Source organism: Oryzias latipes, chromosome 5 (assembly GCF_053564925.1).
Source record: "Oryzias latipes strain Hd-rR chromosome 5, Olatipes_Hd-rR_3.1".
Classification (NCBI taxonomy): Eukaryota; Metazoa; Chordata; class Actinopteri; order Beloniformes; family Adrianichthyidae; genus Oryzias; species Oryzias latipes.
Window position 1 is genome coordinate 31,315,837 of NC_136241.1, and position 26,425 is coordinate 31,342,261.

The 26,425-nt window shown below is 37.5% G+C and overlaps 3 protein-coding genes across 6 annotated transcripts; 2 read left to right on the forward strand and 1 right to left on the reverse strand.

Annotated features, from left to right (window-relative positions):
* Positions 1 to 303: 303 nt before the first annotated feature.
* On the reverse strand, positions 304 to 9,855 carry mdm4 (MDM4 regulator of p53). 4 transcript variants are annotated; one of them, XM_078947719.1, is made up of 11 exons: positions 9,386 to 9,855; positions 8,722 to 8,811; positions 8,561 to 8,635; positions 8,117 to 8,250; positions 7,967 to 8,016; positions 7,563 to 7,627; positions 5,699 to 5,798; positions 5,454 to 5,614; positions 3,401 to 3,583; positions 2,497 to 2,565; positions 304 to 2,413 (listed from the first exon to the last, which is right to left on the reverse strand). In XM_078947719.1, exons 2-11 carry the CDS (start codon positions 8,791 to 8,793, stop codon positions 1,847 to 1,849), a joined length of 1,476 nt encoding a protein of 491 aa, XP_078803845.1. In that variant the 5' UTR covers positions 8,794 to 8,811; positions 9,386 to 9,855; the 3' UTR covers positions 304 to 1,846. The 4 variants fall into 4 exon arrangements, with proteins under 4 accessions (XP_078803845.1, XP_004069200.1, XP_020559184.1 ...); XM_004069152.5 differs by having other exon boundaries at positions 9,675 to 9,854; XM_020703525.3 differs by having other exon boundaries at positions 3,401 to 3,598; positions 9,675 to 9,854.
* Positions 9,856 to 10,489: 634 nt separating this feature from the next.
* On the forward strand, positions 10,490 to 12,558 carry LOC144992215 (uncharacterized). The gene is made up of 4 exons (XM_078947720.1): positions 10,490 to 10,812; positions 10,906 to 11,039; positions 11,744 to 11,800; positions 11,907 to 12,558. The coding sequence occupies exons 1-4, from the start codon at positions 10,734 to 10,736 to the stop codon at positions 11,997 to 11,999; spliced, it is 363 nt and encodes a 120-aa protein (XP_078803846.1). The 5' UTR covers positions 10,490 to 10,733; the 3' UTR covers positions 12,000 to 12,558.
* A 1,518-nt stretch (positions 12,559 to 14,076) lies between these two features.
* vamp3 (vesicle-associated membrane protein 3 (cellubrevin)) lies at positions 14,077 to 26,155 on the forward strand. The gene is made up of 5 exons (XM_020703529.3): positions 14,077 to 14,228; positions 22,170 to 22,248; positions 23,241 to 23,399; positions 23,588 to 23,639; positions 23,944 to 26,155. Coding segments are annotated over exons 1-5 (309 nt in total). The 5' UTR covers positions 14,077 to 14,226; the 3' UTR covers positions 23,961 to 26,155.
* The last annotated feature ends 270 nt before the right edge of the window (positions 26,156 to 26,425 follow it).

The following is a 26,425-nucleotide window of genomic DNA, read 5'->3' on the forward strand; positions in this document are numbered from 1 at the left end:
TCCTGTCGATGTGGGCCGGCACGCAAACAGCTTCCACTTTAACACGGGAGAGCATGCAGGACTGACCCCCTTAACCCTTGTGCCATCTTAGATGACCCCACCCTCACATTGACGTGTTCTCCCTACCATGACAAAGGTGGATAAAGGTGGAAAGATTTCATCTAATCCATGGACACCAGTGAAAATCACAAATCATTGAAGAAAAAAGGTTCAGCGCACTGTCTAGTGGGTCTAGATGACCCAACTCCCAAAGTTAAAGTGCCTAGGATAGAACGAGGGTTAAAGAAGCACTGCTTTCAACAGTTTTATAGGTTAAAATTTTTATTTGCAACAATTAAACATAACGATCATCCATATTTGAGAATAGTGTCACTAACATCTGTAACTGCTGCAATCCTTTAAGGCCAGGTGCATCTTCAGCTTCTCTTTTGATGCCACAAATTTGCAATGAAGAAAACTTTGATTTTTTGCAATTTTTACACTGCCAACGTAGCTCATAAACATGTGCTGTGTGCTGCAGGTACCACGAGAGCCATGCTGCAAGTACAGGTTAGAGGTTATCGCCGACTTTCTACTGAATCAAAGGTGAATCTTCCGTCCACCTGCTGGCAAAAACATAAAATGCTCGAATGAACCGGATTAGAAAAAGGTATTAGGCCTCTCTTGAAATGAACAAGAGCTGCATGCATTGCATTACCGAGCATCTGATGGGGAGAAATGATTTTAAACATAAAAGGAATTAACTGCAGAACACTCCATAACAAATAAAATAGCTGATCACAAAGCATTACAACCTCAAGGGGAAAAAAAGCACCAAAAAAAATTCTATTGACACATTTAAGGTCAAAGTCATGGCAGTGGAAACATTTAACTCAAAGTCCTCAATAAGTACTTTGCTGTCCTTTAAATTTGAGGTACTGTACATTAAGCATCAAGCCCATTTCCTGTCCATTTCTCAGGCAATAGAATAGTACAAATGAGTACAAATGCAACTTTTTCTGCTTCAAAGTTGCCCATTAAAATTAAAGGTTAACCATAAATAAATACTTGTTCAGAATGGGCCCTAAAGCATTCTGAAATTTTACATAAATGTACAATTTTAACTTACTTCAGGCATAACAACCATTAGAATACAAGCAATATAGAACATAGACATCACCCCAACTTTAAAAGAAAACTTAAATGCTAGCTTTTCATTCTCTGGCAGGTTAAGCTTGCTATTATTCTCTTTAAGAGGGCTAGAATTTAAGCAAATGTCACAATAAACACACATAGGTAGGATAGAATTAAGATTAAATCTGTTATTTAGGGCAAAAAAATAAAAATATATACATATTTTGCACCCCCTTTAGTCTTTATAGGTCAAAACTCCCAAACATCAGGAAAAAAAAAAAAAAAAAAGACTGTGAAATGGCACAAAGTAAGACACCACACCTGGACTGCTATAAAACTTTGATCAAATAGGACAAATAAAAGAAACTGCCTTGGAACAGAATAATAAAAACTAAAACCAACTTAAAATGGTGCGTGAGAACTGGTGGAACAGAGAAGGGGAAACACAACCTTCATGTCATTTGAATCAAATATATTTCCCCATGTGAATTAAATAAATAAATACTACAAACATTTCCCTTATTTACACGTGGCAGCAAAGCAAACCTTGGGTTTGGTTCATGTCCTTTCAAAAACACTCCAAAATGTCCCCCAGAACAAGCTTAACAAGTGCTGGATTTTGTTCATGTTTGTTGTATTTGTGTGTTTGAGTGCACCTTGAGCCTTCATATGTTACATATACACAGCTTTATTTAAGAACTTGTAGACTCTATTTTATCAGTTTGTGTACTTTTTAAAGGATAAATATCTTAATAACTTTTTGAATTATCTTTCCACATCCTGGACATGGAGCCTGGAACTTGTGAAGCCTCCGTGCACACGGAAAACAGGTCAGCAAGTGGGCGGTGCCTCCGTGAATAATATTCCCGTTCCGCGGTCGGACTCGACACAGCTTGCAGGGCTCCAAGAGCGCCTCTGGTCGAACGTCTTCAAACTCCATACCTAGACTTTCCTGACTTTCCCCTTCTGAGAGCTGCTCCTCCTTGTGAGAGCCCAAAGAATGTGGTCCTTTGCCTTTGTTTATGCCCATGGGGGGCAATGGTCGGTCAGCTTTAGAGTGGGAGGGCAAGATGACTGGGTCGGACACGGTCCTGGTGCAGTCTGGAACGTCGATGCCTGCGTCGCTGTCATCGTCATCTTGGGCGGCGAGAGAACTGCACGCCGGGATGTCAGGGACAGACAGGGAATGTGCGAGGCGAGGGACATCTTTAAACCAGTTTTTCCGCAGAGCCCAGCAGCGGACGCAGTATCTCTGAAGAGGTGTGTTGTACTTTTTGCACTCTGTACACTGCCACGCATCCTAAGGGACAAAGCAGGTGAAAAGTCAGGTGTGGCGTCTTTTAAGTGTTCATGGAGAATCTCTAAAATCCTAAAAACACAGACCTGTGTGGAGAGCTCCGTGTCCGTGTCATCGCTCAGACACTGCAAGTCTTCGTCCTGCTCCTCCTGCATCTAAAACACAAGGTACAATACTTTACAAATGGATTGTTGTAGTTCCCTAAGACCCACTCCAACAAAATCCTGTTTTAAAAAAGTTCTTGTAGAATATTTCTCAAAATGGAAGACATATGTAAAAGAAATTAAGATTCAGGCTACATTTGAATATTTCTTTATTTAAATCCTGATTGATCAGGAGCAGCTGAAAACGGGCAGTTTGAAAAAGCTTGAGTTTGTGACGCAAAAGAGATAAATTGATCAGATGTAAATAGATCAACACAAATGGATCCATGCACATCTTCCTTTTCCTCGTCTGATCTGCCATCTGGCTTAATACTCTACGGCTGGATAGATCAAACATTGCTCCCCGATTTTGTTTGTTTCTACACTAATGTGACGGTTTGTGAGGTGCTATAAGCTAGCAGGAGAGAGTGTCAACAAAGGGCTGATGGGAAATTAGCAGGAGGCCATCTTTCGCCCCAACAGTCCCGACCACAACTGCAATGAGTTCCAACCGCATAATCATAACTAAAAGACCACTGGGAATGCTTCTAAAATAGAAAGAAATATAGTTGGAGTGTGGCTTTAAATGGTCCAACTCATACCCAGACAAAAGTTTGATCCTGTTATTCACTGCTAATTCATCTTCTACCTTGTAAATACTTTAAAAACAGCAAAGCAAAAGAAAGAAAAAAAACGAGAAAAAAAAAGTTAAAATATTTTATTACTGAAGCTTTTTGCACAAACATGATGTCATTTATTTCACTGTCCATATCATCATCCCCATATCTGCAGGTGCAAAGACACACCTGACATTCAAGAGAAGCAAACATCTTTCATCAGTTCCTACCTCTCGGTCAGCCGTTTCCTCCTTTGTTCCTCCACAGTCTTCCTCAAAGGAACCTTCTCCTTCTCCACCGCTCCCTTCTTCCACGACAGCTTCTTTCATCTCCACACTCACTTGTTCACTCCCGCCTTCCGTTAGGAACCAGAGGTCTTCGGTCGTGTCGGACACAATGGCTGTGTCCTCCTCCTGTAACAGGAACAGCTGACACAATCACACACACACACATTTGTTCAAATGCTTCAACCAGTCGATGAAACCAAATTTTAAAAGAATCTGACAAGAGATGCTTTGTGGTGAGAGGCAGACTTTTTAAAAAAAACATCTGATAAAGAAATCCAACTTCATTTTTAGTTTTTAAATGAGCAGTAGTTGGTTTGTGACAACTTTTGTTTTATCTATGAACATTTGCATTCTTTAGAGAGGTCTAGAAACTTAAAAAAACAAAAACCTAATTGTTGAAGTTATTCCTGTCATTGTCAGACTGGCAGCCGGATCGCCGAAGACGGAAATGCTGCTACACAGATCTGAGAAACTCTAAACCATCATATGAATATGTGTTTCCAGTTGTGTCCAGACAAAGTAAAGGCTGATGGAATTCCCACATGTTTACATCCAAGATGCTCATTGCGGCATCGCCCGCATAGAATTTTAAGTACCTCCACGGCTAATGTTCTTAGCATGTATTATTAGCCTAATGATAATCCTTCTTCGCGGTCCTTGCAGCCAAGAAAAAAAGCACTGACCAAACAGATTTAAAAAATTATGAGCGAGCAGGCCCTTAATAATAATCATAACAGTAATAAAAGCCCATTTAGAAGATGCGTAATGGTCCAAACGGCAAATGTTTAGCATGGCAAAAAAGAAACAAGCAAAGCTCGTTTCCCCCCTCCCCTTTTTGTTATGTTTCTTTTGTGTGACTGCGGTTGTCATGGAGGCAACGCTGCGACGGAAGGAGGCGTTGCCTTGGGCGCTAATAATAATAATAAATTTTATTTAGAATGCGCTTTACATTTTAGATAAAATCTCAACGCGCTCCAGGATGAGGCAGGCGCACGAGAGGGGGTGCGCGTGAGAGGAAAAAGGAGGGCTGCTTATGGCAGCTTATGTGCTCACTCTGAGTTTTGAATGAGGAAGTGTTAGCAGACATTGTGCTGTACTAACAGTTCGATCCAAGCAAAGAAAAAAACGGCTTCTAGCCTGTTCCATAGCAACGGTGTCCCGCTTGATTAGTTACCGTTTGCGTCCCGACCGAGACCGGACCGGAAATAACAGCGGTTTCCGACTAGGTCTGAAGCCTGAGGCTGAAAGGTAAAACGCTTATGGGGCTCCAGCTGTCCTCGAACAGCAAAGTCAGCGCACAAAATCACCTTAATAAGTCATGTGACCTCAGTTGGTGGTGTCCTGAGTTGACGTCACTGACATACGACTCGCATTTCCTGGGGAATATCCGATTTGTCTGCTTACATGGCACACGGAAATGCACGTATCCGATTCGTATCCGATTTATTTCCAAATATGAATGACGCCCGATTACGATCTGAGAAAATCGGAATCCATGCGTTTTTTCATGCTTACACGTTCACCAGTCATATCCGATCTGTGCCATATGAAATGAAAAAAAAAAAAAAAAAAACAGAATTGGGTCACTTGAAGCATGCAGTGTAAAGGGGGCCTTAGTGAAATGCTGCGTTCATGTGGTGTTGGAATGATGGGAAAATGCCCGCCCGACTCAGAAAACACATGAATGTCAGAAAAACCTTCAAATATTCCAACATCACATAGATGCAGAGTAAAAACTAGCTTAAAAAATGTCAATTGATTCGCAGTGCACCATCATCTTTGTGGAGACGCTAGAATAAAAGGGAAAATAAAACATTAATAGGGATTATCAATATAAATCACTCTAGTTTGGCAGCCCAAATATGATAATTAGATGGGTCGCATATGGCCCCCGGGCAATGGTTTGCCCACCCCTGACTTAGACTACAAAGAGTAATTTAATTTATAAATAAAAACGTTAAGGTCTTCAAAGCTATGTTTAAACCCTCCGTCTCACCTGGTTTGTGTGGATATCAGTGGAACCATTGCTCCTGCGGCTGTAGTTGTTGCGGAGATTACCCAGAAACCACCAGGGAAGGCCGGAAAGATCCCAATCGTCCAGAGTAACATCCAGTTTGGGCCGTTTGCAGGCTGAGCGTGGCAGGCCTTCAAGAGATTCTGGGGAGGTTTTCAAGAGTTAATGTCCGTCTCTCCAGCAGGTCTACAACGGTATAAAAAAGTGGTGTGTTAAAGACGGCTTGCCATCATCAGGCTCGCGGGGTCGTCTCTGGCAGGGTGTCAGCAGGAGAGGCACATCACTGCTGGCCATCGCTCCTGTTGGGATCACACCTCCTCCGCAAACCTACAAAAAGAGTAGATAGGAAAGTGAGTGCACAGAGCGGCGACTGGGCACTTGGAGGACTCGCAGCTCCTTCTCATTGTGGCCTCATTGTGTGTGTGTGTTTGTGTGTGTGTGTGTGGGGGGGGGGGGTTCAGGGTCAAAAAGAACAAGAAAATTAGGCATTCACCCGTGAACAGTTTTAGATACAATTCTCTACTGAATCTGGGAGCATCAGAAAAATTAAAAGAGAGAAACATTCAGTCAGAGAGAAAGAAACTACCGTAATTAACATAAATTAAATGCATTTAAAGAGTTCAGAACATCTCTGTTTGCCTTATGTTTAAACATGGCAATTAAAATGATACTGGTTTTACAGACGTCTACGCGTTTAATTTTAAATGAAGAAAAAAAAAAGGAATATTCTCAAGAGACCAAAAAAAATCTCTTTCACAGATATGCTAATATAATGTGCAATCACACCATAATCCACTCCCTGACTGGTTCAGACGACACGTGTCATCAGCAGAATCCTGCTAGAACTTCTAAAAAGTTGTACATTTTTGTTGTTATTGTATTTGGAAAAAGACATCAAATCTAAAAGCCTTTATTAGATCCAAATGGAAATGTGCCAACATCCTACTTTGGATTTACAGCTGGAAATTAAAAAATATAGTATTTTTACTAGAAATGAGAAAATGATACAGCATACAGGAAGGGGTGATTTCTTTTTTAATTAGATGCAACAGGAAATAGAATAAAAGAGTAAATAGGAACCCGGGGATGGGTGAAGAGGTAATGAGGCCTGTGGCTGATCGGGAACTGAGATCCTCCAGTTTGGAGCAGAGAAGAGAACTCTGACACAGACAGAGACAGTGACTCTGCCCACCCCATCCACTGGGTGGAGCTGGTGGCTCACAAAAAAGTGCTGGAAATGCCACCAGACCAAACCAATGTTGGGGTTGTACAGAGACGGTGCCACTCTGTACAAATAAACACTTACGAAGAGAGCAGACCTCATTCGGATTCTCCTCAGTACACACAAGCTGGCAGAAGCAGACATTATAAAATCTAAACTAGCTGGTGCTGCAGCCATTAAGCCTGCAAACCCCTCAAGCTTTGTTCACCCCGCCCTCTGAAACGCACGTTCATTCAAACCGCCACTTTCAATGAATAGTCTTTGAGAAAGCACGCTTAAGAGCGTCGGCATAAAAATAAACCCTTGTGTTTAAGTCTACCAACGCAAGTTTTTGTGACCAATTACCAAATGCGTGGCCATTGAACACCCATTGCAAGTAGGTTGAATTTTGACTATCCAGGTACTCAGATTTGGTAGTGACGTATGGATGGCGTCGCTATTTTAATTCACCTTAGTGCCAACCGTTTGAAAATTGATCATAAAGGAGAAAATAATAAACGCAATTTGTGCCCGTCCAGAATTCTATGGCACCAAGTCTTTCTTTTATCGGAACAGAGCTGTAAAAGAGAAAAAGCCTGGAGCAAGATTCACCAGATTTGAACATCTCTGACATTTCACACCAAGCCTCTTCAAACAGTAACTAACGGACACACACTAGTAAACAGTCAATAAACCGTAAAAGAAGAAGAAGCTCCTCCCTGCTGGTCCAGTGTAAACACCATGGGCTAAACGCGCATTCAGGAACCTGCGTTTATCGCGTTCTTGAACGTACGTCAGATGCACAGAGTGAACGTAGCTCCATAGGTTGTGTGTAGTGAGGTGAAAGCTGAAGGTCTCCGTTTCTTCTGAGCACCATGTTTCGGCTTTACCTGACCACGATCCTCCACTCCGCCCTCTATACATTCTCGGCCCACAGAAAGATTCTCTGCAGCGTCTGTATTTCAGATAAAACACAGTAACAGACAAAGGACACCCCACCCCTTTAATTATAGCATCACACCACTCTCCAAGAAGCTCTCGTTAGCCGGTTTGAAGATCAGGCTGGAAAAATTCCAGGGGGTTTTCTGTAAAAATACTTTCACTTTGAATTTGTTACAAAGAAAAAGAAAAAAGGAAGAAAAAAAAAGGCAATACAAATAAGGAAATTGGTCATGTCAGTCCTGCAACTCTTGATTTTAATTGGACATTCCCTTACTGCTTGATGATTAGAATATTTCTGGGGGGAAAAAAAAAACATTTCAAATACTAATTAGAAAATATAGGAATGACTTACCACTGCAATCAAGCACAACCAAGTTCTTCTTCAGCATTTCATACACTGGGCTGTGAACAAAAAAAACCTTCAATTTAACTACTTTATCCAAAACAAAGAAGGGTTTTAAATATTTTTAGGAATGGAACTGTTTCAAATGCAAATAAATACCTTGGATTTTTAACAGAGAAGCTGTCAACTTCCAGCAGTTCTCCCAGAGGGTCATCTTGGCAGTGGACAATGTGCTGCCTCTGTTTGTCATATAGCTGCTTTCCCATGATGTACTGACCCAGGTAGTGCATCACCTTAGCGAATAAAAGGGTAGAATGTAGTTTAACCTAAACAACTGAACCCACTTATAGTACCAGGTACTTCTGTTGTGATTCCATTTCGGCCATTTTCTACACACATAAAATAGCTTCAGAAACATTAAAGCCTCTGTTAGGCTTAATACATGTAATGTTAATACATTTATAGTACAAGCAATAAGCTTAATTGTATAGTAAAGTCTTACAAGTAGGTTTAGCAAGAAACAATACCCTTGCATAAAATGCATTCCACTTTTTAAGTATACTAACAGCTGATTGTGTTTTGTGTCTATGACCGGCCCCTCACCTCCTTAAGTGTGAAGACATCTTCTTGAGCTCCAGCGACTCGCAGAATCTGGAGGAGAGGAGGTTTTGGTTGAACCTGAAGAGGAGACAATCCTTCTGATTAGAAATAAAACTATATTTGACTTTTAAAAAATGATGACGAAAATCTCCTAAACCGCATACCTGATTCCCATCTCCAGGTAGTGTTCTGCATGAAGAGCTTGAAGCTGAAGGCTGGGATGAGGAGGCGTTCATAGCAAAGATGACCTAAATCTAAAACAAGAACAAAAAAAATTTAAATATGTGCAACAATTGAAGAACGACTATAAAACATGCACTTGTGAATACCAGCAGAAAATTTAATAGGAAATGCAGCCTTAGGCTTAGCTGAAAAGGTAAGCCTCAGCAAAATCATTTTTTTGTTTTTTATTAAGAGCAGCCAAAGCTGCCAGACGGTAAAGTTACCCAAATAGATCACAAAACAGTTGATGAAAAACTGAACGTAAACGGTGCTTAACTGCTTTAACTAATTTAGATTACTTAAAAAAAATGTCATTTTGGTTGATAATTAAATAATGAGAAAAAAAATTAAAAAGGCATCAATTACAAAGTTAACGTTCAAGCTTTTTGCCTATAAAAGATAACATTATGCCATGAATTTGCAATGCTAAAGAGATTCTTTAAAAAAATGGTGTTTATTACTAAAACTATGAATAAACTTATCATCTTATGTCGCCATAAAAAAAGAAATAAAAGTACAATTACATGTTTAAAATAGTTTTAATAAATATCGTAAGCAATATTGGAAACCCCTGAAGAATTACCAGGCAAGCGCGTGTGTTGTTACCTGCAGCACGACCGCTTATCCCTTAGAGACCAGCAGCTAGCGCTGAAAAGCTAGCTAATACCGGAGTCGCTGTTTCTGATCTCAAAATGGAGAATAGCTGCACAAACGTTAAATTTACTGCTTACAGACAGTTATACTAGTGGTTTTTAAATTATCAACAGGTGCCACGTCGATTATCGTCATCAGAAACCGTGTAGACAAGTGTAACGACATTGCTAGCCTGCTATTGGTAGCCAAAAAAGTAAGCGGCTAGTTAATGACTAAAAATGCATTAACCAACTTATCTCACCGTAAGTGCTGGTATTCCTTCATATATTTTACATTGTCCCGCCCACATAGTTGCCAAAAAATGAAGTCGCATAGAACTATATATACAGCTAAACATGTCTTTGACATCAGCTAACGCTGAGGAACAAGTCGCTGAACTTCAAATTCAAATGGCCGCAGCCTCACAACTTCCGGAGACCGGGAATTTAAGTAGCGCCCTCTGTTGTTTAATATAGGCACTGCATGCTGGAGTTATTTTTGTCTTGTTTGAGATCCTGAATTCAAGAAAAACATATCTTATTGTGGATGTCTATTGAGCACATTTCTAAATAAATACATTAAAATTATATTTTGTGCCTTTCAGCATTAAAATAATTAATATAGTGCTATTTGACCGCCTTGCAACCAGAATTTAAATAACTTTGAAGAGGATGGATGAAGAAAATGTCAAATATACCACTATTTTTACATTTTATTTGTATGTTTTATTTGTATGTTTCTCTTAATTTCATCATTTATACTACTTTTAAATATAAATATAACCGTACCTTAATTTCACATAGCAGTTATAATATGACTTAAATGTTTTTTGTTTGTATTGTTTTTGCTCTGAATAATTGATTTGACTTTTATTTGCCTTGGTACTACAGTATTATCTTTACATTTGGTGAAATAGTGTAACCTAGTGGACAATGTTGTCTCCCTTTTATAAACCGAAATTCTTCCTCATAAATAAACTTATCTTTACAAGTAATTAAACTTTTACAGATTTACGAAAAATGAGCCAGTACAGGTTAGATAAAAACATTGAATTTCATCCATATTTACATTTGATATAGTTTTTGTCAGTGTTATAGGGAAGCTGGAAACGATCCATGTGGAATCCAACCCACCCTTCCTAAACAGGTTGTACATTTTCCACAGGATCAGTTTCAGAGACGCATACAATCACACACTGTTCATCCCATTTCCACCCAATGCTTGTTTTCCCAGAGGGAATGCTACCGTTACGAAGGTGGGCGTTGAGGATGTGAAACAAATTTATAGGGGCTGCAGGGGTAACAAACCTTCAGCTCTGTGCATGGTGAGAATTCTTCAGGAAGCCATGGCTACAAAACTGCTGACTACAATGCTGCTGGTTGCCGACATCTGTGATGGAGGTAAAAGTGTCTGTAGTGAGACAGAATGATGTATCATCAGGTAAGGTCACACTAAGGTTATTCTGTTATTTGGATTGCCTTTTGGACTGGTAGCACTGATAGGAAAATCGTCAGCCCATAATTTCCTGCTGAAGATTCGCCAAAGACGTGGATTTGAGTGTTCTCCTGGAGGCTGCAGCACAGAAGCCAGCGAAGCCGGAGAGGTGACCGAAGTGAAGGAAGGAAATGTAAGTGATGTATTGGTTGTGCTTTATGTATATGTCATTAAAATCATGTGTGGCTATAGCTGAAACTTTTACTTGCCATTGTACATCATTGTCTTTGCTAAACATCACGTGTCATGTATTTTTGGTGAGGTTAGGTAGAGAGTGCATTTGTTAACTGCATAACTGCATTTGGCCCAACTAGGTCACCAATTTATGTTATGCCTTACTTTAATTACATATTATGCACCATAGGAAAACAAATCTTTACATAAAAGCATGAAAAAATCTGCATGAATATCAGTAAAAGTGTGCAAGTTTCAGTAAAAAATGGGCCTCACCTGTTTGGCCAGTAGGGGTTTGTGCAAAGAGTGAGATGAAACAAAACATTGTAAACAGAGACTCCGTCCAGAGAGTGAACTCAAGGGCAGAGAGGCGCCTGATGACTGTACAAAGAGAGGCACCTCTGTCTTCAATGGGGATAAGGTGTAACTTAGTCAAGCATGTCAGTGGGGCATTTGCCAGTGATCCTACACACCAGGCCTGCAAAGCCATTAACGCCGACTTTATCTTACTTCATGTGCCTGCTCCACATATCGCATGGCCAACAGAGAAAGCTTGATTACCCATTTATCCAAACATGTTACCACATATATAAGTAAGTGCTTTGTTGTTTATTTCAAGTCTGTTCATAAGTCACTGAAATAAAACTTTCTGTGCGTTAACAGGAGGAGAGTCAGAGCATGCTGCACAATGGAGCTGCTGCCACCAAAGAAACAATCACTGTAACTTCTAACTCTATTTTTTTAACCTTTAAAATATGGATAAACATTTGTGTTTAAAATAAAACTAAAACCTCTGCATTGATTTAAAAAAAAACTTCCCCCCCAGAAACCAACTGAAGCTGCAAAGGAAGCTGAGGTTTTTGAAGGATCTGGAACGGAGCCAAAACGCAAACCACCTCAGTTGAGAAACAGCAAATAGACAAACCACAACCTTGCAAATTATTGCAGCTAGCATGTACTCTTGATAAATCAAAGTAGATCTTTCAACAAGTAAAAAAAAATTGTATGTATATATATATATATATATATATATATATATATATATATATATATATATATGTATGAAATGATCAATGTATGAAATGTTATTTTGAAGCAAAAACATTAAGAAACCTGATTGCAAGAATTAGTGTGTGCAATGAGAGCTGGAGATGTCTGCATTTAGTCTGAAAATATAACGCCTTTTTTCAGAATACCTGAAAATAGACTATTATTTTTTCTAACTAAAATAGATTTTAGTTTTTTAAATTTTTTTCTTAATCTAGAGAGACATGATCCATGTCCATTGTTATTGTGTGTACCTGAAACTGATTCAAACACAAGTTATCTCGAACTTCTTTTATTCAAACTTGTGATGTTTTTTCTTAATATCTGTTATTCAATTCACAAGTGATCCATTTAGTTTCTGCGTCTGTCTTCTTTAATGACTATTCTATTTCTCTGAGCATTTTATAAAATAAAATTGCTTTGTGAACAACTACAGGCAGCTAAAGGAATTTTTGTGTGTTTTCCTGTCACATGCTGATCATGAGCTTGTCGTTGCTTTCTCCACACATTACACTCTATGATAACAAACAGGAACACAGAGATTTAATTTTTTATTGAGTATTGAGATTTTGTCTAAACAAGGATACTGGACCTTTTGAGTTCTTGAAATCTGATCTTGGGGTGAGGGGGGAGGGTGTTCCGTACTTCAAAATGTAATTTTTAAGACTGTCTATACTACACTGAATTAAATGTTTTATTTTTATTATTTTTAAATCCAGTAAACAATTACTACTTTACATCTGTTAGGGGTAGAAAGAAGAATGGTTGATCAAATAATTATATTTCTCTGCAAAAGTGTCTGTTTGAACAAGCCCAATAACGTTTTTATGTTATGAATTATTTTTTATCTTTACCACATCTCAGTTTTTGTAACCATACAACCATTTGAAACGGAGTTTCTTGAAATTAGTCAATCTTGAACAATAATTCTCACTGTTTGGTATTTCCCGTTTCCGACGACCCTGAAGGCAGCATTTCAAACGACAGCACTAGCTGTTACGGCGGAGAAATAACTATCGAGAAACAGCGGCGGTGTCGTTAAAACACAATAATCTTCATCATGTAAGTCTATAAACCTGTTTTCGTAGCTTTTGAAATATTTTCAACCTAATGTGTGTCGTGTTACCGTTTATGAAACGCCGAAAAGAGAACGCCCTAAACTTTGCTCCTAGCATGCAACAAGTGCTAAATAGGTTAGCTCGTTTTTTCTCTTCTGAAAGTAATGAAAGCTAAGCTAGCGTTAGCAGTCGCGCGCTGTTGCTACTTAAAAGTCAATTTTTGGGAAAACTTTCATCGTTTTTTTAGGTGGTTAAGAACTTATTAAACTTCTTTTATTCAAACTTGTGATGTTTTTTCTTAATATCTGTTATTCAATTCACAAGTGATCCATTTAGTTTCTGCGTCTGTCTTCTTTAATGACTATTCTATTTCTCTGAGCATTTTATAAAATAAAATTGCTTTGTGAACAACTACAGGCAGCTAAAGGAATTTTTGTGTGTTTTCCTGTCACATGCTGATCATGAGCTTGTCGTTGCTTTCTCCACACATTACACTCTATGATAACAAACAGGAACACAGAGATTTAATTTTTTATTGAGTATTGAGATTTTGTCTAAACAAGGATACTGGACCTTTTGAGTTCTTGAAATCTGATCTTGGGGTGAGGGGGGAGGGTGTTCCGTACTTCAAAATGTAATTTTTAAGACTGTCTATACTACACTGAATTAAATGTTTTATTTTTATTATTTTTAAATCCAGTAAACAATTACTACTTTACATCTGTTAGGGGTAGAAAGAAGAATGGTTGATCAAATAATTATATTTCTCTGCAAAAGTGTCTGTTTGAACAAGCCCAATAACGTTTTTATGTTATGAATTATTTTTTATCTTTACCACATCTCAGTTTTTGTAACCATACAACCATTTGAAACGGAGTTTCTTGAAATTAGTCAATCTTGAACAATAATTCTCACTGTTTGGTATTTCCCGTTTCCGACGACCCTGAAGGCAGCATTTCAAACGACAGCACTAGCTGTTACGGCGGAGAAATAACTATCGAGAAACAGCGGCGGTGTCGTTAAAACACAATAATCTTCATCATGTAAGTCTATAAACCTGTTTTCGTAGCTTTTGAAATATTTTCAACCTAATGTGTGTCGTGTTACCGTTTATGAAACGCCGAAAAGAGAACGCCCTAAACTTTGCTCCTAGCATGCAACAAGTGCTAAATAGGTTAGCTCGTTTTTTCTCTTCTGAAGGTAATGAAAGCTAAGCTAGCGTTAGCAGTCGCGCGCTGTTGCTACTTAAAAGTCAATTTTTGGGAAAACTTTCATCGTTTTTTTTAGGTGGTTAAGAACTTATTTAAAATTTCAAAATATATAATGAAGGACTATCTGTTAAGTACGGTCAAGTTTATGTTTCTGTTGAACCGGTCTGTCTGTCTGAAGTCGGCCTCGCTTCTTCTAGTTAGCTGCCCATATTATATAGTTTAACAACGCAATATCAATATCACATACATTCATAATATGCGGATTACTGCTAGTTTGGAGTGACAACAACACAATATCTTGCTCTCTTTGTTTGTTTGTTTGGTTTTTTAATGTACCATTTTTTATTTTTAATAATATAACATCACCGATGTCTACTATAAAAAGCATAAATATAGGAGCATAATAATTAGGATAAGGTTTGATGAAAGTCAGACTTGTTTGACATATTCATGAACAGAGTTGGGGAACGGTGACTGACATTCAAATTTAATTTAATTTCAGCAGTAGAAATTCTCTGGAAGGAGATTTAACTAAAATACAACTTTTTTTGTAAGTTAATATTAACTTTGGATGATGACCTCAATAATTATTATTATTATTATTTTTTCTATAAAAGATGAAACGGAGCGTTTTTTAAACTGTTGCTTGTTTAGAAAAAACAAATATGAGGGACATATTATTTAAATAATTGTTCGTTTATCTGTTTATTTAACAGGGATATTGTGCATTAAAAAACATCATAAAGCTATTATTCATCAGTAGTCCTTGGACTGGTACCAACCTTGTCTTCCTTAAAACTATGTGAAATTTCCAGCAAAAATACAACATGAACAAAAAGTAGAATTATAGTATATAACAAGCTTGCAAAAGAGTAAAAATGCAATATAAATAAATAAAAAAGAGCAGTATAAACAATATGTAAAAACTAAATACAAATATAATAGAACAGTAGGAATTGATAAACATCTTAAGTGGTAACAATACAATGATAATTTAAAACCAGGAGAGACAATCACAAGCACTATACAATCATAAAAACATTGTTTCTAACTTGTTGACATTTATGATGGCATGGTTTGATTGAAGAAGGTAAACAGGCATTATTTGTGGGAGCGTCTTGAACCAGTTCTTAAGATGTTTTTGAAACAAATTTTGTGACGACAGTTTGATTGAGTTCTATTCCTCTTGTGTCTTTTCCTTTATTTTTGTGTTTACATTTTATTTGTTTGACGACTGTATCTTTTAGATAAACCAGTATATTTTGTCATGAAATAATCCCATATCATTATCAAATCTTGTCTGGTTTTAAGAGCTCTCCCGTGTTTGTGGAGCTTTTTTGTTACTTAAAAGAATAATACCCTTTACACTGATTATTGTTTGTATCTGAACAACCAAGTATTAAAAAGAATATCCTCCCAAAAGATCTCTTTGCTTGTGGAGGTGTTTGCTTTACACTAAACGTTCTTTAAAATGCTGTATTTCTACAAATCACTTAACCAATGTAAATATTTTAAGTACAATTAAACTGTAAAAACCTAATCTTTCACTAAATTATTTCCTGAAGAGATAGTTCTTGCAGCAATGCTCAATTCATGACTGATGTGCTGGTTTCTTAAACACTCATGACCTCAGATTAAAATTCTCCAAACATTGAAACTCTATTTCTCCTATCTGATAATTTCAGAGGAACCCTTAAAGCAACAGTTTCAAGTTATTTCTCTTCTGTTTAAAAAAAAAAGTGGTTCAACAGTGGGCCACATCAAGAAATAATTTTTAAAAGCTGTTATCAGTAAAACAACCAAAATGTTTGACAAAAAAGTCTTGTTCCTGGAAAAGGATGAGTTCAGACGTTTTTGTAGTTTCAAGAAAAACTTTAGTTTTTTCTTTAAATTGCACAGATTTGCTTTTTTTTTAGATTCATTAGTGGATTTTTAGAAAAAAGCTTCAGACAGACATTGATTTTCATTTTATATCCTTTTATGTAGAAGTAGTTTGTGCTGTAACTTGAGATTTTTACGAATGATTTTTACTAATGATTTGTTTACACTTAAGTGTGAGGAAACTAGCTTTTTCTTCCAAGTGCTGAACCACACACTCGTAGCATTCATTCATTTGCTAACATTATATTTTTGTTGTTAAATTACACAATATTACTCAATAATAATAATGTTGTTGTTTTTTTTACAGTTTTTAATTCTATTTATCTTTAAATTACATTTATTTTAGTTAAAAAGTGTCTCACTTTTTCCCCCTTTTCTTAAAATTCAAATATCACAGGAGGACTCTTGACACATTCCTATTGTTGCTGCAGAGGCAACAAACTGTCAGTGGGCACTGATATGCTCACATGGGCTGCAAAGAAAAAGTCATGACTTAGCTGAGGCAGGATTTCTGGTGGGAAACTGGAACTACTGATTCAAACGGTTAACAAAGGTTACAGGAGAGCAAAACCGAAGTGGTGGCATGAGTTGAAACACCCTGCACTGCTGCTGTGACAATAGACGCATGCCGTCTCCAAGGTCTGCTGTTGACTTGAGTACACTCTCTGCATAAAACCTAGAATGGCTACAAAAAAATGTTGAAAACATACCAGGGCTCCAGACTGCGACCATTTGCTCGCATTTTGCGACCAAAATTTGAGACTGTGCGACTGAATTTTACATCCAGTCGCACATGCGCGACCAGTAAATTTGCCTCCCCCACCCTCCGTATTTTTTTATTCATTAAACGTGGAAGCGGCCCGTCAATGATCAATGAAATGAGCAATGAAATCATCAATGAGACACGAGCCAACACGCACGCAGACAGACACACACACACTCGTGAGACTGGAGCACACGCGAGCGCACACTCGCATGTCATTGAGTGATGCCTGAGGCGGCCAATGCGTGTGAGAAGAATAGGGAAAGTCACTGCAAGTGGCTAAAATATGTGGAGGGGCGGGGCCTAGAGATAATCGAGTGCGCGTTAACGTCTGTGGGAAGGAAACGGAGACAAATCATCACAACCTGATATGTGCGTCTGAGCTATGAACAGCTAGCGAACTATTGATTCGTTCTTTCGACCTGCGGCTAGTATACCAGTGCCAGAGTGTACAGCAGGGGTCTCAAACTCGCGAAGCAAACCACGGCTCTCATGCACGGCTGTAACGACAGCACACCGCTCCCGCGGGAGATGGCGAAGCTGCAACAGGAAGTTGGAGTTGTCCTTAACATTCAATTTAATAATTATGCCTCTCCCCCTAAGTACGATCTGTGATATTACATCTTTTATAATTATTTCAATGTTTTGTGATGTATGTAGCCTTTTTTTAATCAGTTGGTATTTTAAATTATTTTAATTGATCAGTGAACTACAAAAACCCATCAGGACGCATGTCCCATAATGCATTGTTTTGTAGTCTGTAGGGCAGCTTTCAGTCAGTTCAGTACTAAATTTCCAGCTGTGTTTGGTCAGGTTGGGGTCTTGCTTCCGCCCCTTTCTGGTGATATTTTGGTTTTGATTGACAGGTGATGTTAGAGCAAAAACAAAAATATGTCTCACACCAGGTGATCTGTGCAGCGTTACGTCCATCTGGGTGATCTCAAATTATTGTGCATCTTGGCTGCACCTATTTGGTTTCGCCAACATGAATTTCCATCCCCTAATGTTTACATACATTTAAGTATTGTTCTTAACTGTGAAATGACCGAAAGGTTATTACGGTAATCACTTGTTACTAAAAACTTTTTTTATTCTAAATTTATGGTATATTGTTTACTATTTTTTTTTGTCATGACAGCGATGCTGCTGTCAGTTTACCTTCTTGTTGCATCTTCAAAAGTGCAGAATAAAATCTGACACTGAATTTGAAAAAGCAGATTGTAATTTTTGCATCTATAATTAAAGTATTTATTTACTTTATTTATTTTATTTAGTGTATTTATAATACAGTGGAAATTAGAAGATCTGGTTTGCATGTTGATTTACGGTATGCGCCCCTAAATTTTCAGGTTGTGCCCCTAAAATTTTCATTCAGGGGCCACAGTGCTCCTAGTGAAAAAAGTTAGTCTGGAGCCCTGCATACTGTGGATCTATTCTGACACTGCTGTTGGGCTTCTATGATTTGACTTTTATCACATCGTATAACAAAAAGATTGCAAAATGACGACGATTGGTTTGAAGTCTTTAGTTTTCCTTAATATTGTTGCCTGATTTATATTAGTTGTTTCATTTAGGTGGCACAGTCATGACAAGCAACGTAATGGGATTTAATAAGATGTTTTAATAGATTTATTTCTCGAGCATATAACATCATATTAAGCAAAAGAAACCATATGTTTTGTTTAAAGTTGTGTTTTTTACTTCATTGTAAAGTTAATTTTTTTTTCTTCACAAGCAAATGACCAGAAAATGAATATTCAGTAGATTAGGTAGCATCTGCAGAAAAGGGAATTTTAGATTTACAGCAATCTAATTTTCGAACCATGAATTGATGTTCAGCCATAAGGTGGAGAAGCAGAAAAGAGGCTTTAGGTGTGTTCATGCTTTGTTTACATTGGTGTTCTTGGTAAATGCGTGTAGCCATCTTTGCTAGTCGTCCACACTTACTGACTGTCAAGCCTGAGAGTTTACCTCAAATGATTGACAGACAGTTGGTTGCTCAACCTGCTGAGCTTTCTATTGAATTCCTTTGGAAAAAGTCACTTATGACAACTATATCTCTAAACAAACTTGGAGACAGAAAATTAACTTGCAATTATTCAAAATTATCTCTGCAGCTGTTATCCTTTTTTCCAAGCAAGGTCCAAAATTATAAGTATTTTTGGAAATTATCTGTTCATTTTTATATATTTTAAATCAAATCAAATCAAACTTTATTTATAAAATAGCGCTTCTCATGCACTTTGTGCAGCTCGAAGCGCTTTAACACTAAAAACAGTAAACACACAACATTACAATAAAAACCCCAACCCACCCTTCACCCTTCCCACTCCCCTCCATTAAACCACATGACCCATGGCTCCCACGTACAATGAAATATGACTATGTAACTGTAAAAGAATAAATAAATAAATAAATAAACAAGTATGGCTTAGCTCTGCTGTGAGGAAACAGTATCTGGGAATCCTTTCATACCAGGAGCCAGCCCGGCCACCGGAACATCGCTACAGTGCCCACCCAGACCGGGACAACACCGGGGTCCCCCTCACAGCCAAAAGCTGTAAAATTAGACCCCAGCCGCCCCAGCAAGGGCAACAACTGCAGCAACAACCACTGACCAAGCCGGCAATCCCTGGAGGAAAAGATCCCCTCAAGAAACACTGGCGCTAAAATCATAAGATGCTAAAATTAAAAACATAAAAAAGAAAAAAGAAAAAAACATAAAATTGAAAATAAGATGCATAAAATTAAAATAAATACATAAATAAAATAGCCTATACTAAAACTAATAGAATAAATTAGCAGTTAAAATCAACTAAAAGCTAAATTAAAAAGGTGGGTCTTGAGCCTCTTCTTAAAAACCTCTACTGTCTCTGCGGCCCTGAGGCTCTCCGGAAGGCCGTTCCACAGGCGAGGACCGTGATGGCAGAACGAAGCCTCACCATAAGTTTTGGTCCTCACCTTGGGAACAACTAAGAGGCCAGTACCGGAAGACCTCAAGGTCCGCGAGGGCTCATATTTTAAAAGAATATCATTTAAATAAGAAGGCCCAAGACCATAAAAACATTTATAAACCATTAAAAGAATTTTAAAATCAATCCTGAAACGCACAGGGAGCCAATGCAGCGATTTTAAAACCGGTGTAATGTGTTCCCGCCCTCTGGTTCTCGTCAGAACTCGTGCCGCTGAGTTCTGTAGAAGTTGTAAGTTTGAAAGAGACTTTTTGGGTAAACCAGAGAGCAGGGCATTACAGTAATCTAAACGATTGAAAATAAAAGCATGCATTAGTACCTCTGTGCTGGCAAGAGAGAGGAACGGGCGGACTCTGGCAATGTTTTTGAGATGATAAAATCCTGTCTTAACGACATTTTTAATGTGTGGGATAAAATTTAGCTCAGAGTCAAAAAGTACGCCCAGGTTTCTCACACATTGAGAAGGTTTAAAATTATGAAGATGTGGTAAAATCATCTCTCTCTTGTCTTCAGAACCGATGATTAAAACTTCAGTTTTGTCCTGGTTGAGCTTTAAGAAATTTTCTGCCATCCACAACTTTATATCTAAAATGCAGTTTAAAAGAGTGTTGACAGGTTCCAGGTCATCAGGAGACACGGCGATGTAAAGCTGTGTATCATCAGCATAGCTGTGAAAGTCAACGCCGTGTCTCCTGATGACCTCCCCAAGAGGCAACATATACAAATTAAAAAGTATTGGCCCTAAAATTGACCCTTGGGGAACCCCACAGCTTATTTCGTGGATTCCTGAAGAGCACATATCCATACTTACATAAAAGTGTCGATCTGTCAGGTAAGAGTAAAACCACTTAAGAACATTTCCAGAAAGGCCCACTAGACTACTAAGTCTGTCTAATAAAATCTGGTGATCTACTGTATCAAAAGCGGCACTAAGATCCAGTAGCACCAGAACAGAAAGTTTCTGTGAATCGTAGTTTAATCTAAGATCATTAACGATCTTTAAAAGAGCCGTCTCTGTACTGTGGCTTTTCCTAAAACCAGACTGATATTTTTCTAAAATTTTTTGGGCATTTAAAAACTCATGCAGTTGAGTAGCGACACTTTTTTCTATTATTTTACTTAAAAATGGTAAGTTGGATACGGGTCTATAGTTATCCAGATTTTTTGGATCTAATTGACTCTTCTTCAGAAGGGGCCTCACCACCGCCGTCTTACAGGCAGAGGGGAAGACCCCCGTCTGAAGAGAGCAATTTACTATATTTAAAAGCTCTGACTCAAAGAATCCATAAAATGTTTTAAAAAGTGAAGTGGGAATGGGATCTAAAAGGCAGGTTGTAGTGTTTACTTGGGATACAACTCGACCAAGCATCTCTGCATCAACCAGGACAAAACTCCCCAGTGTTTCTTCTGGTAAAGACAATGCTGGAGGTCTGTTAAGATCAGTGTTTTGCATGGATGAAATGTTTGATCTTATGGCATTGATTTTACCCATGAAGTGGTCTGCGAAGTCCTCACATGCAGCATTAGATGATGGCATGGAGGACTTGTTGAAGTCTTTGTTTATTAAAATATCAATGGTTTTAAAAAGAAATCTGGGGTTGTTTTTATTATTTTATTATTATTTTAGGTTGATGTACCTGAACAACCTGTTTCGTGGAAACACTGTAAAAGGACCTTCTGTTTTCCACATGACACACTGTCATGCCCACATCGATTTGTGTGAATGTGTGGCAGTATTATTGCAGGACATCTGGGGAAAATTCCCCTTTAGTTACATAAAGCGATATGAAATTGAACTTGAGTGTGAACTTGCCTTTCATTGTTCTCCACCCTTTTGTTTATGTATTGACAAATTTATTGCAGATTGTAGCTCACATACGTTTAGTATAAAAAGTCTCGAATGTAGTTTCTAAAACTGAAAAAGTGTCTATAATTATAGAAGTAATGAAGGAAATGTGTTTTAATAAAGTCTTAAAGATAATGGACTTGCTTTTTAGGGAACTAAGAGATCTTCTCAAAGCCCTCAAAGTAGAAAAAGGCCTTTGACATTCAAGATGTGGATTGAATATTTTCTAAATTGATGATGTGAAACCAATTTCTGTCTAAAAGAAAAAAATCTTAAAATAAAAAATATCATATAAATGTTTGTTGAATCAGGTCAACCCTTGGTCCAGAAGGCTCCGGGGCAGCCTCGAGCAACAAGCGTCTGCAGCAGACGCAGGCTCAGGTGGATGAGGTAGGACGAGTTTTTGTCTTTTCCATGGAGATGGGCAATACATCAACCTCGTGTGTGTATGTTTGTGTGCCTAGAAAAAAAATTTGCACACAGTTTTCATCCATCCAATTTATAAACCTGCCTAATCCTGTTTGGAGTCAGTGGGTTGTAAGAGCCTATCCAGTAACTGTTGAACAAAGGCGGGGTACATCCTTGACAGTTCTCTAATTCAACAGGGCTACACAACCATACACAAGCTGGGATTTGAACCTCCTCCCCATGAGTGCTAACCACTAAACTGTATGAAGCCCTCATGCTATTTCCAATAAGTATAATACCTCTACCTACTATGATAGATGTTTTCTGCATACTTCTTCCCATGGATCTCAGTTTATATGCCAGGAGGGTTTTAATTAAAACTTTGCAGTTGTTTCAGATATGTAAACGACCTGGCACTCTTTAGTGCTTCGCATGGGCCCTTTAAGATTTACCAAGCCTTCAAAAACCTTAACTTGAGTTTGCAGCGTAGTGTCAACTAGCTGCCAGATATTTATGTAATCACCACCTTCATGGTTATGTAAGGCCTGCATGCATGCGTCTCCTGTTCTCTGCTGCAGTGGGCTGGGGCAGTTGGCTTTGTAAATCAATGAAACATATAGGTCATATTCATATAGAACACAGTAAGGACATGAATGTTTGTCAGATTATTTTTTATTATTAATATAAGGTCAGTTTTTTTTTTAAATTAGAAATTGATTACTAGTGTTTTGTCTCCATCTTATTCTAACCTAACTTGTAAACACGTTGTGACTCTGCCATCGTAATACGAATGTTTTGCTTTTCCTGTTGTATCATCAGGTTAGAAAGTTAGAATCAAACAAACAAAAATCTTTTTTTCGTTCAAAATCTTTTGTAGTTGACAATTCAAATACATTTTTTCTTGCATAACATCCAAAGTAAAAGCACATCAAACTGTTCTTTTTTGCTTTTTATTTGTTGTCTGTTCTTCATAGGTGGTGGATATCATGCGTGTTAATGTGGACAAAGTGCTGGAACGTGATCAGAAACTGTCGGAACTGGATGACCGAGCAGATGCACTGCAAGCTGGAGCTTCCCAGTTTGAGACCAGTGCTGCTAAGCTAAAGAGGAAATACTGGTGGAAGAACTGCAAGGTAACTCTCAGTTTTGCCCCAAACTGTACTTCACAGATTCAACAAACCACCAGTTGTTGATTTTTTTTTTTTTTTTTTTTTTTTTATCGAAGCAGCAATAATAATACAGATTAACCGAATTTGTTTGACAAATGATCTGTTTGCCTAAATGTGTTTAATTTTTGTGGCGCTCGATTCTCTGCCTGCAGATGTGGGCCATCCTGATAGCTGTCATAGTCATCATCATCGTCATCATCATTAGTGAGTATCAAGACATCGGGAAAAAAAAAGTCAGAATTGTTAGTATTTTTATGTCAGCTGATTTAAAGAATCTGTCAAATCAGCATATTTTTAGGTTGTACTCGATCCTTTTTTACAACTTAACAACTATGTTTGAATACAAAAAATAATTTGTACTGACTTTTTGTGACAATCTTTCTTTTACAAGCCATAATATTCAATGTTTTAAATATTTATAATTCTTTGTTGCTCTAAATGGCTATAATTTTAGAAGGACATGCCCAGTAAATGCATTGTCTTAACTTTTCTATCCTTTTCTTTGTAGTTTGGTCTAGCACGTAAAACAGCCAGCGGATGAGACGTGGAGGCCATGATGAAGAGCAGAGAAATGGGGCAGTGTGTGAACATCATGCCACATAAATCACAAAGAATATCTCACATTGGTGGCTGCTGACCTCCACACGAATTATCTGCAGGGGTCTTCATTCCTTGTCCTGCTTTGTTTTGAATTTATGTACGTGTATTAAGGTTGTGCCAGAGTTGAGGTTTGCCAAAGTTCCACACCTTTAAAAGAATGCACCATGGATGACATCAGAACATTTTAAAATAAAAAAAAAACTATACCACATTCCAAAACAAACTGCCAGAAAAGTTACAAAAAATTTGTTAAGAAGTAAAACTCTTCTAAAGTCTATAAGAAATAAAAACCCTTACTCTATGGCAAGCATGCACACACATAGATTTGAACTTCAAGACTGGTATGAAGGTTATTGTTGTAAATTTAACTCGGTATATATTTACATTTTCACATTTTATTAATAGCATTGTATAACATTTGGAAGGCTAAAAAAGTAACATGCCTACAAAGATGTTCTGGTAGGGTTTAGAGCTAATTTTCTTACCAGTTTAAAGACGTTTAACGGCAGGGCTTCCCTTTTATTTTCTAGATATCGCCATCTTTGGCAATGGTTACAGTTCAGAAGTGAATAGCTAAATCTAATGCGTCGCTTCATTTTTCCACACAGTTCATTTCTTTGTAAGAAAATTCTTTTAAAAAAGAAATTTAACCTTAAATCTTCTTCAATAGGATGCTAACTAACCTTGTGGTCACTCCTGTCTTTCTTCAGCTTATTTTGGACACCACTCCCTTTGCTGTGCAGCTGGTTTGAACTTGTTTTTTAACGAGTGCCTGCATGCCGAGACCAAACAGCCCGACTCGGGCAGCCTCAAAATAACAACAGTCCACATAACGTATTATCCATTTTCTAGATTGTATCCAACACTTTTTTGTGTGTGAAATATCGAGGCATAACAGTATTAGAATGTAGCTTTTAAAATAATATTCTTTTTCTCAATGAAGAAGAACTGCCAAAAATACAGCCATATTCCAACTGCTGCCATTTAAAAAACAACAGTGCCTTTCTAAATGTGCTTAAGCCTTGCATTCATTAACTCAAGTGAACCTGGTTTTTGGAAAAAATATTTGTAATATTACATTTTGTTATTAAATTGCTTTCATTTTTCAATAACTCAATGAATATGACACCTATTTTATTTCTTGGTGGGGACTTTGATGTTGCTACTAATATGTATTTTCTTTATATATAAATATTATCTTTACCAAGGACATTATAAATTAAATAAAAAATGAAACCTGCATAAAAAGTTCATAACGAATGTACTAAATTCAAAGTTACTGAGGTGTAGCAAAAGTAAATTAAAAGTAAAAATATAAAGGCAAACCCAGACTTAAACCATGAACCTGGACTTGCACGATGCAGCTCAGTTCAGGGCGACTCGGTGCTGTAATGCTTTTTTAGAGGACGGTCTGTAAGACAAATAGACCAACTGGGCAGGTGGGCTTACAAATATTGGAAACGCCTCATTGGCACTGCACTTATGAGAAGCCTTCGGTTCAGCGTTCATACAGACTTAATGGGCAACTATACATTTTTCAAAGATTTGTAACACTGTCTCGTGTTGATGGTGCGTTGAGAACAACAAGAACATCCATATTTTAAAATACTAAAAAAAAAAAGGTTTTCAAGGTCTGATTTAACTCAGACCAGTCTGAAAGTCTTCCCAACAGAGATAATTACTGATACCGTGCCTTTTTGACATTCTACCCCTGTTCAGGTATTCATTCTTACACCAACACTGGATTTGTGGTTTTGTTCATTTTGAAATGTTAATGTTTTGATGCATATTTTTAGAGCATCTAGTTTTTTCATCTTCAGTTTGATTTGCTCTTTCTTTTTCCTTGTTTCTATCAAATATAGATAAACTGCTGCCTTAAATAAAACCTTTAGACCAATGAAATGCTTATTTCATTTCATTTCTTATATGCCTTTTTTTAACCACTTACATGCTTTCCTATTTTTAATCTGCTGTTTCCCTCTTACAATTAATTTACATTTAACTCATGAGCTTCGCCAATGTATACTCTACTGGGAATATGTTTGGAAAAAAAGTGCAATTTTCTTCTGTGGCCTAAATTATCCGTTTGAATAAAAACTAATAAAGTCATTTCTAAATTATTTTCATGTTATTTCTCTTTGGGAGATGGAAATTCTTAATCTTTTCTAATATATATATATTTTTCCCTCCTTTTTTGTTTGGAGTCTAACAATAAAGAAATGTCTCCTCACTTCCAGAAGATGGCTAAAGTTTGATTTTGGTCCCTGCAGAGAAGATAACTCTTACAAACTCATTTTTTTTTAGTTATGAAATGCAACACAACTTAATTTAAATCTTTTTCTGTGTGCAATGTCAGGAATCTTCCATTTTATTTTGTTTTTTATATTTAA

Bases quoted from the DNA above. Each gene is read 5' to 3' on its own strand.
- mdm4 (XM_020703525.3), bottom strand. From the start codon at position 8,793: ATGAACGCCTCCTCATCCCAGCCTTCAGCTTCAAGCTCTTCATGCAGA. The intron at 5,615-5,698 runs GCAAGCCGTCTT...AAACCTCCCCAG, and splicing joins ACCCCGCGAGCCTGATGATG to AATCTCTTGAAGGCCTGCCA. The intron at 3,599-5,453 runs GTGAGACGGAGG...TGATTGTGTCAG, and splicing joins CTGATATCCACACAAACCAG to CTGTTCCTGTTACAGGAGGA.
- LOC144992215 (XM_078947720.1), top strand. From the start codon at position 10,734: ATGGTGAGAATTCTTCAGGAAGCCATGGCTACAAAACTGCTGACTACA. The intron at 10,813-10,905 runs GTAAAAGTGTCT...TTGGACTGGTAG, and splicing joins TGCCGACATCTGTGATGGAG to CACTGATAGGAAAATCGTCA. The intron at 11,040-11,743 runs GTAAGTGATGTA...GTGCGTTAACAG, and splicing joins CCGAAGTGAAGGAAGGAAAT to GAGGAGAGTCAGAGCATGCT.
- vamp3 (XM_020703529.3), top strand. The intron at 22,249-23,240 runs GTAGGACGAGTT...TGTTCTTCATAG, and splicing joins CGCAGGCTCAGGTGGATGAG to GTGGTGGATATCATGCGTGT. The intron at 23,400-23,587 runs GTAACTCTCAGT...CTCTGCCTGCAG, and splicing joins ACTGGTGGAAGAACTGCAAG to ATGTGGGCCATCCTGATAGC.